This window comes from Propithecus coquereli, unplaced genomic scaffold, assembly GCF_000956105.1.
Source record: "Propithecus coquereli isolate 6110/MARCELLA unplaced genomic scaffold, Pcoq_1.0 Scaffold142, whole genome shotgun sequence".
Lineage (NCBI taxonomy): Eukaryota > Metazoa > Chordata > Mammalia > Primates > Indriidae > Propithecus > Propithecus coquereli.
The window spans coordinates 3,466,918-3,477,013 of record NW_012138525.1 but is presented as its reverse complement, the minus strand read 5'-3'; the positions used below and the strand labels follow the sequence as shown (position 1 = coordinate 3,477,013).

Below are 10,096 nucleotides of genomic sequence, written 5' to 3'. Positions count from 1 at the left end.
TTTTTGGGGGGCAGAAGAATATGAGATTTTATGTATTACTTTAAAAACACTTGTACAATCCCATCAGATATGAGCATAGAGAAACAGGTTCAACATAAAGAATGAGAAGATGGGTGACAAGGGCCTGCCCCGGGGCTGACCCCACCCGAGCGTCTCCTTGCCTGCGTGTCACTCAGACCTGTTATTTTCAGCTTCGCTCACATTTGAAGGTTATATACGTATGAAGTGCCGTGTACATGTTTTGTGACTGACTTTTCTGTAACGTGAAAGATGAGAATGAATTTTGGAGGATTTATTTCGCAGGTTTGGAGACATTTCTTGCACTATAGGAAGGTGAGAGAAATAGGTACCAATTTGTCTCAGTGTTTCCGTTATACTTGAGACACCTGGCTTTCAAGGGGCTCAGTCAGACTCAGATGCTGGAGTCTGTGGTGGTTCACCTCAGACAAGCGGGGCAGGAAATGCTTGGCGCCCCAGCTCTGTCCCCACGCGCTGCTCTGTGGCTGGGCGTGGCACCCGGCGCCTGTCGGGGGGGGGGGGGGCCAGGAAGCCACCCTGCAGCGTGGGGGCATCTGCGGGTGACCTGCTGCATTCGGCAGGCGCCGGCCTCTCCGCCTGCCTGTGGTTCTTCTCACAAACCGGCCCCAGAAAACATTTGCAAGGTGCAGCCGCTCGGAAAGAGTAGTCTCCTACCTCAGTTCTATTGCAAATTCAGTGCCAACGTAAATTATCCCAAGAATCTCACGCTGCCTCATTCTGGGGCGTAGCAAGTGGGCTTTGGGAATCGCACCTCCCTCTGGCTATTCCCTGCTGCAGCTTTACCTACTGACGCACAAACTTGTTTGCTGTAGCAAGGGCAAGACGGGTGCATAGGAAATTTTTTTTTAAGAGAGATTAAGTCTTGCTCTGTCACCCAGGCTGCAGTGCAGTGGCGTGATCAGAGCTCGCTACAGCCTCCAACCAACTCCTGGCCTCAAGCCATCCTCTGGCATCCGCCTCCCACCCCAGCCTCCGGAGTGGCTGGGACTACAGGCAGCTCAAGTGCAGAAGTGATTAACACCGTGGGGAAAGCTATGAAAAAGCAGCAAACATCGTGGGCGAATTATGTTCTGGAAAGCGGTCTCAGGGATGTAGCCTCCAGTCCTTCCTTCGATCTGACCCCAGCGACCAGCACAGAGCTGGAACTGGAGGGGGTTTTGAAGGACATGGGCAGGGCCCCGCCCAGCGCAGCAGCGGGAGGACGACACACCCCTGCGCCTGTCCTGGGCAGAGTCGATCCTCCCCACTCCCCAGCAGGGGAGGGTGGATCCCGGTGAGCGTTTCTCCCCACGGCTTTTGGCCCCTTAGCACTAAGGACAAAGGTACCTGGGGGCCTTTCCGTGCTTCGGTACCTTTTGTGGCCCAGAGGTGTCCCCAGCTGACGTCTGGATAGAGCAGTGTTCAAATCAAGGCCTAATGGGCGCTTGGTGCAACGCTGGAGAATAGTTCCTGACATGCGCAGAGGGCGCCGAGTGCCAGCTGGCAGCCCTCACGCGTTACTCCTGGGTCTGAGGGTGCTGGCCACACAGCACACCCCTGCCCTTCCCGGGAAAGGGCACGGGGCCGGAGACGAGGCCTCATCTAGGTGGGGCTCGCTGCTTGGGCCCTGCTCTTTCCCTCCGCTGTCCGTCTTTGGCAGCAGCAGTTCAGAGTTCGATTTTCAGGCCGTCTGATGGATTGCAAAGTTTCAGAATCTTTTGCTTTAATAAAAACAAAAGGGAGAGGCGTATCTGAACCCCCAGTCACTGTCCCCTTCCATTTCATTCCTGGTCATCCCTGGGGGCCTCCTCCCTTTCCTCTCCACACGCTGCCTCCTGCTACCACAAGGGGGCACCACTGCCCATGTGGACAAACCGCCACCAGGCCCGGGCACGCCCAGGGCAGGCGGGGGTGGCGGGGGTGGCCGGGCAGGCTGGTATTTCCTGACCTACCGGAGGAGCCTGGCCCACAGGTCTGTGCCTCTCCGGAGCCTGAGTCAGAGTTTCCTGCCGTTTGAAGCTATGGCTTCAAGAGGCTTCCTCAGTGCACCCCAAAAGGAATTGTGTGGCAACACATCACCCAGTGGCCCCCACTGTTCCCAAGCTATGAGAAATGGCGTCCACACCCGAGGAAACGGAGACCCCAAATCAGCAAATGCAGCTCCAGGCGCCTCAGCGTGGAGGCGAGGCTCTTCGCAGCAGGCAGGCCCGGGGGAGACAGTTGGGAACACCCCATCTCCTGCCCGCGGCTGTCGGTGTCCAGGAGGAACATGCTGACGACCTAGACAGGTGGTTCCAGTACGACGATAGATCGACCTTGCCCCGGGCACCACACCGGCCCTCGCTGAGGACCAGCAGCCGCGGCCCAGCCCATCCTCCCCAGGTGCTCACGAAGCGGGCCACGTGCACCCGCGGGAGGAGGCGCCGCCCCCGACCTGTGTTGACCGTGCCTCGCGCGGGGCTGCCCTGCCCACGCTTGCTGTGGCTGCTAATATTTCATTCTCTGGAGAACTGTCTTCCTGTAACAGCTCTGAAACACCTTAGGAAACACAAGCGTGCACAAAAACCATCATATCTTCCCCCAAAAGGCTGGGGTGAAATTCTCAAACCTGGTTATGGAAACGGCCTCCTGCTAGTGGCACACGCCATGCGGGTGCCAGGCCCACCCTTATTTATAGTTGTCCCGAAACCGCTCCCTGCTGCCTGCAGCTTCACAGACACTGGTGGTTCCAGCCGAGCTACCAAGAGCACGGGCTTGAGCGCTGGTGACACCAGGTCATCATGGAACTCAGGCATGCTCACATCCCACCACCTCCCGCCACCCCTGCCCAAGCAACAGTGCCCCCCGAAAGGCTAGAGTGGCTACCAGCTGAATATGCTAAAAAAAGGAGCCTCCCCCAAACCTTGCACCCAAATATCCCATCAGTGTCCGCCAGCCTTCCCCTCAGTGGCTGGGGCTGGCATTTAGAGCTGTCTAGGTCTCCAGCCCAAGGGACTTCTGACAACACTAGGCTGCTGGCACAATTAGTCGCCTCTTCATGCAACAAAACAGTCCCATGACACTGTGCCAGATGTTACACTTTTATTTAACATTTAAGGATGAACATATAGTTACAAGGTCAATAGAAGCCTTCCAATGGAAGCACTTTATTTGGTTTAATTCCATCTCCAGAGACAAATGGGCAATCCCAGGACCTTCACGATGGCGACGGGCCTTCACAACGGTGGAATGCCTCCAAACGTGACAGTTAGTGCAACACACATAAAAAGTTTAAAGGTGCTCAACATCAGGTTAAAACAGAATTTTGGATCTTTTTTTTAAAAGAAGTTCTTGGATGACACAAGCACGGCAGGCAGAGCCAATAAGAAACATGAAACCAAATTTCTGGAAAAATACTTAATATTAACATGACTCTTTTACGTTGTGTAAACTTTCTTCTGTAATGACAGATGTTACCAAAAGGCATCAGAGGCCCTTGTGCTATGCTGGTTAGACAAGCTACAGGCTTATCTCCAAGACGAGCGTGATAAAAGCCCGGAGGGAAAGCCCGCTACGGCTTCCCAGGCATTTTCATTTCTCCCATCCTGCAATGGAAAAACTGGGTAAATGACAAGTTCCTCTCTTTTCCTTGCGTTTTTAAGTCATTTTCAGGGCAGGTTCTTTTAAAATTAGTCATCTCACGACACACTATTCTAGCACTGGCAGAGGAATGGCAGGCCGTGGCCGGGGTGGGGAGAAGCTCCCGGGAAAGCCCGCGCTCCTGCTCCGTGCGCTGCGCGAGGGCTCGCGGTAACGTGTAGGGGTTTCGCAGCAGGATTCCCAGAGCGAATGACGTGCCTCGACCACCGCAGAGTAACTCGTCTCCTCTAATAAGCCCAGCGGGGACAGCGCTGCTCTCCCCTCGCAGCCACGCAGACTGGCAGGGAAGCAGGCGCCAGGGTCAAACGCTGGCAAGCACTCGTCGTCCGTTCTCTTTTGGACACAGGTGGTACAGAAGGTTAAAGAAGGACGCGGGGACAGGAGGATACGAGCATATCCTATATTGGATGTGACAGACATTCAGAGAACAGATCACTACAGCTTATCCCTTTTTCCCTATGTTGCAAGAAACTAATCTATTCGGACCCACAACAGGAAAGATGCGACGCACATGCATTCCCGAGGTTCTAAAACCAGATTTAAAAAACCCACTGAGCATCCGTGTGGGTGGAGAGTGGTCAGCCTGACCTGGCAGAGCTCAGGAGTCCCTGGAGACACCTGTGCACCCTGTTGACAGAGGAGCCCCTTCTTGGAGCGCGGGCCCCGCCGTGCCGGCCACGACCTGCTGGCTTGCAGGGACGGAGGTGAGGCCCTTCAGTACCCCGGTTTCATCCGCCGAGCCGCTCTCTCCCGTGACTGGGGAGTGTGCCACAGCCGGGTCGCCTGTGGCAGGGGCGGGAGCCCCGAGACTTCGAGGCCGCGGAGGCTCTCCAGCCGGCAGCGGTCAGTCCCCGGGCTTAGCCTCGCTTGGGGGGAAGAAAGAGCGGGCGAAGGCTCACGCTCGCTCACTTCTTAAACCTGACGCCATTTCCTCTGCAGCCGCTCACCCCTGGCGCGTCCTTGCCGTGGAGTCCGGTTCCCGAGGGTCAACTGCGCTCTCCTGAAGCGTGCTGCGCGGTCGCCCTGGCTTGCTGAGAGGAGCGGTCGCCCGGTTTCCACGCACGGGAGGAGCCATGGACAAAGACAGGCCCGACGCTCAGGACCTGGCGCCTCCGTCCCTGTCCCTCTGGCCGCTGTGGGACTTCCTTGTCTTAGATTCACAGACGTCAAGGAGAATCGAGGATGCTCGGGGTGACCGCCTAGTTACAAAGCCCAGCGGAAGAGTGAAGCTGCCTGGTTCACCCTTCCGCTCCCGCCGGCCCGGCCGTCTGGTTCACAGAAGCTCAGCCGACGGTTTCGCCTGGCTGTCTGCGCCGAGGGAGAGGACAGGCTGAGCTGCTCTAAGGCGTGGGGGCCACGGGCTACACGACCTCGGTTTCTCCTCAAAGATCCGTAAGGGGAAGGAAACTTAGCTCCGAACGCAAACTCCGCTAATTCCGCACGACCCGAAGAGCGCGTGATAAAATGCAGAAGCGGTGGCCGCAGGACACTGCAGGACCAGAGGCACAGGTCTTTGGTGGCGACTGCGCTGTAATGCTAAGATGCTCTGCAGTGAGCTGGCGCAGACGTGAAGCTGGCTCATGGCGCACGCCCCGCGGGCCTCAGGGACAGGGAGACAGGGAGGGCGGGCCGAGGCGCTCCTTGTGAAAGGTGGACACAGGCAAGACGGCAGGCCGGCGCCCGGGGACAGGGCTCCCGACAAAACGGTGCGTGTCCCCTGTGCCCGCCAGGCGCTGAGGCCGAGCCCAGAATCAGAGAAGAACCACTGAATACTTAAGGGTCTTGGGGAAGGAGGAAGTATTTCCTAAGGTGATCGTCCCGGACATGTCAGTGACAGCTGGGAGCTCAGTCCACCTGGTGCGTGTCTGACCCTCCAGGTCCTGTCCTGTCAGTCTCCCCGGGAGAACGGTGGCGAAGTTTCCACAGAAGGCACAGTGTGAAATGCGGAAGGACCAGCCAGCACGAGCCCAGGTGGACTGAGGGCCCAGGAAGGAGCAAGGGAGGGGTGGGCGCGTGTGTCCCACCATCTTGGTGGCCTGCGAGGGTGGGGAGGGGAGCGATGAGGATGACCCTGCTGTGGGGGGGTGTGGGGGAGAGGCCTGGCCCCCCACAAGGTGGCCGGACAGGCCGTGGGAGGAGCTGGGCCACGAGTAGCATGCTGCAAAGAGAGGACAGGGAAAGGCCAGCACCACAGGCGGGGCTGCGGCCGCAGGTGGGGGCCGCCCCCCAGCAGCGTGGGCAGGGCAATGTGGCCACAGGGCGCTGGGGGCTGTGGAGACAAGCAGGCCAGGCCGAGGGGTTTCTCCTGGGAAGGCTCACCGAGGCTCGCACAGGCGCACACCACCTTTAGGAATCTAGAACACAAAAGAAAAAGAGAAACCCTCTGTTAGAGAAGAAGGCAGCAGGTTAGAGGCGGGCATTTTGCTCCGGGCTGCAAACTGCACCGCCCTGGGCGGGGGGAGGGGACGAGGGAGGGGAGGGAGGAGGAGAGGAGGGGGTTTAGAGCAATAGGTTACCACAGGGGACATCCCAGATAAGGAACTTTCACGGTTTAACTCGGACCCTTAGATAGTCTTTTCTTTATGATTAAGAGAGGCCCAAGACGGAGGCCGATGCAGCCGTCCATCCCGACTCTTGTTTCCATGAGTTGAGTTTCAAGAGAAAGAAATGGATGTTTCTCATAATGGTGCAAGGAACATGAACCTGATTCCCTCTCTGACACTCCTGGTTCTTTGGCCACACAATGTAGAATCCTTGTAGAAAAGGAAAACTGGTCACTCCATGTTCACTCAGCAATAAACAGTGAAAGTTCTTTACCGCGGGGCGGGAGGAGAGAAACGCGACACACAGACTTTTCAGGCCCTCAGTCCACACAGGTAAGAAACGGAAGATGTCATCATTGAAAAGGGGGCGGAAGGCAGAATTTTTAAAAAGCATTTGGCCAGAAAATTCCCCATTACTAAAGATGAAAGAGTTAAGTATTCATATTACACAGGATAATTTTCTTGGAAAGGTGAAAAATCACTTAAAATACACAACACTGAGGAAAAATATAACGTTTATTAGAGAGGCAGATACGAGGGTACAACTAGAAGATGCCAGACAGATTCTTTTCTTTTAGGATAAGAATAGAAAGAAACAATCATTTTGGCCACATTAAAACAAAACTTACTCAGAACCCAAGTGTTTATAATAAACTCAGTGCAGAGCAGCCGGCAGGAGCCTCGCTACCAGCTACCGGCGCAGGAGGCCATGCGGCTTCCCAGCAGTTACGAAAACAAAAAGGTCATTAGGCAGCAGAATCACCAATAAAACAAACAGATAAAAGAGTAAAACGTGAAATCAATTAAGTCAAGTACTCCTTTTAGTTTTTAAATTGCAGTATATACAAATATATTCTGTGGAGGGAATTGCGGACATGTTTAACAGAAAGCAATTTGAAAAAACAAAAACAAAACCACAAAAAAAGAAAGTCACAATCCAGTTGACCAATTGGAAGTTACTCTAGTCTAAATAGTTCGGTGATTATTAAATAAGCACGTTGTAGACACCACACACACACACACACACACACACAGTGCACGGCATTACTGAACATACAACAAGCGCTCCCGGCTACGGGCAGCAGACAGCAGCAGCCCTGCTCAGGCTGGAGGCATCTAAGGGTGTTTCCGGGGAGGTCGGACAGATTCGTACGGAAGGTCGGGAGGAAAGGCTTCTACATACATTTTATTAATCTCTCAGCGTAGCTGTCAAGTAAAAGGGGAAAACTTGATCAACAGCTGAGATTTTGCTTCTTTTATTTTTAACAGAGAACTGTTGGAAGAAAACTAGTATACTTGGGGTGGAAGTGGAGATTCCTGACTCTTTGGGAATTGTTCCAACGTTTTCTAATACTTCACGCATGGACTAAATGGAACCGAAACTACAAAATATCTTCACTGTTTAGTCAATATTATATAGATTCATCTGTTATAGTTACTGAGGCATACAGCTTAATAATTGTAAATTTATGTGTCCAAACCAACATCCCCTCCTCACAAACCAAGTGGGCTATTTTCTGAATCAAATTTGCATAACTCTAAAGAAAAAAAAACACAACTTGACAGAATGCCCTATTTTCAGAGCAGGTTTTTGAAAGGCTAATGTTGTTTTACCCCATTTTAGACTTTTTCAGCGTCTAGTTGGCTTTCCCCGTAGTACATGGGCTGGAAATGAGTTCATCATCGGATAGAAAGGTCAGATTTTAGTATCTTAGGTCTCCTGTTCACTTGGTTACGCACAGAAAGCTGGAAACTTCCTACTGCTCATTAAAACTAATCCCTGTTGTCAAAGGGTCAGCTGATTTTCTTTTCTTGCTGCAATTCTTACAAAGGAGAACTGAAACACTCCCCCCAAAGAGGCCTGGGGTCAGGAGGAGTGGCTTTATGGATATTATGTAAGGAAAAGTATTCCAAAGAAATTTTAATTACAAAATTCACATATATTTTAAAAATCATGCTGACCAACGATGGCTTCCTGCTTTTGATACGGCGCCGTAGCTGTGTAAGATACAGCCACTGGGGAAACAGGTGCAGGCTGCCTGGGACCTCTCTGTACTGTCTTTGCAACGCCCGCGAGTCTGTCATTATTTCCAAATGAAGAGTGTGTTTGAAAAAAAATCAGGCTGTCGTTAAGTAAAGATGACTAAATTCCATTTTGGCGGCCCTTGTGAAATTTAAGGGAATTTACTGCTGGAATCTTAAAACACAGCAACAAGCACCTATCACTCCTGCCAGGTTCTAGAGCCTGGATGTGCAGCTATCGCTTTGAAAAAGCAGCTCGAAATTTACTTGAGCTTATAAAATAAGGCAAGAAGCTAATTTCCTACTTAAAAGTAAGAAGGACACACATAAAGAATTTTCAAAGTCAAATTAAAAGAGAATCTTAACCCAACACCTTCATTCTGACCCATGTATAACTGGTTCTCTGTGATCTCGGTGTAGATTCCAGCAATGGACACAGTCAAATTCTGGGCTTGGTAACCGTCACTCCTTAGTGCCAATTTAAAAATGTAAATTCCCAAGTGGCCCAGATTCTTTAAAGATGATGAAACATTTTATTTTAATCTGGCTACAGTTAATTATATAAAATGAGCCAGACATTCTAAAACAATTTCCAGGAAATTCAAATATTGCCAATGATTTAAAAAAAAAAAAACCCCTTTGAAAAGTGACGTGCCTGTGTGTAGAAGCAGCTGCTGCCATACCAAGCTCTATTTACAGCCCCGCCTGGGCAAGTCTGAGCTGAGTATGCTCTACTTGCCACAAAACTCCAATAGAACCAACTGTGAGAAAACCACAGCCACAGGGAGCTGGGGCGTAGCCATGACCTGCTTTCAGATAAGCTGATCTGGACGGCACTGGCGTATCTGATCAACTGTCGATTTGGTGGAGCTTGGAAGATCAGTAATGTCTTGTGAAAATCAACTGGCTAATTGACCAAATTTTTCCAGATTTCAATTGGGTGTTTGGGATCATATAGACATTATCGGATGATCACGATGATCTAACAATGATTTAACCCTGTTTAAGTAAAAATACATACTTTGGGACCAATATAAGAATCTTATTTACTTCTTTACTCAAGAAGGGGGACATTTTATTCTAATTATGACTTCCTCCCAAGTGAATGATTATAAAATTTAACAAACTAGCATAGTTTAATTTATTAAGTTACAAAATGTAACCTCCTAACATAACTCAATTTATGGTGGACACCAGATAGAAATGAGAGAACTGCCCTCTTCTGCCCCCACGTGACATGTGTGGGCTTTTTAATTCAGAAATATTGATCAGAAGTCAGAATGCAACTTTGTTATCTACAGATGCTGCCAAAGGAAGAAATGCTTATCGGTTTTGAATGACACGGTTGTAAATTGGCAGTTGGCAGCTTTCCACATAAAATTTCACCAGCGAGAAACTTGGTCACAGTCAAACCTAGACAAGGCAATTCAGGCGCAGGGAGCCTGCGAGTCCACCGGGAGACTACACGGAACACGCCCGCGGCGCTCTCCGTCCAGGCTCGTGAAGAACTGCCTGTAACAGCCACAGTTGTGGGAAGAAACAACTCCAATTTTTTAAAGTTTTTTCTAAGTGGTATTAAATATAAGTCTTAGCACCTTTGGCATTTTTGTCCAAATAGACTTCAACGTATGAAGTGGGGACGTAACCCTCTTCATCTTCATTTCTCCGAATGCGGGTCCACCCGTCACCTTTGTCTTCCTCTATGACATACAGTGTTTCTCCTTCAACTACAGAGATGGTTCCTTCATTCTGACCTGAAAAAGCAATATTGGAATCGTTTAGGGGTCTTGTCAAATTCAGGTAGAAAGCAAGCAGCGATCTTTGTGATGGATCGAGTGCAGTAAAAGATGAGGCCTGGCCGGGTGTGGTGACTC

The 10,096-nt window shown here is 51.3% G+C and overlaps 1 protein-coding gene across 1 annotated transcript in view; it reads right to left on the bottom strand.

Moving 5' to 3' along the window:
* Positions 1-9,792: 9,792 nt before the first annotated feature.
* Positions 9,793-10,096, bottom strand: part of FNBP1 (formin binding protein 1) — a 115,504-nt gene continuing 115,200 nt past the window's right edge. The window contains exon 15 of the mRNA XM_012639789.1: positions 9,793-9,976. Coding sequence (XP_012495243.1) covers positions 9,798-9,976 — 179 coding nt within the window. The 3' untranslated portion in view covers positions 9,793-9,797. The remainder of the gene's footprint in view (positions 9,977-10,096) is intronic.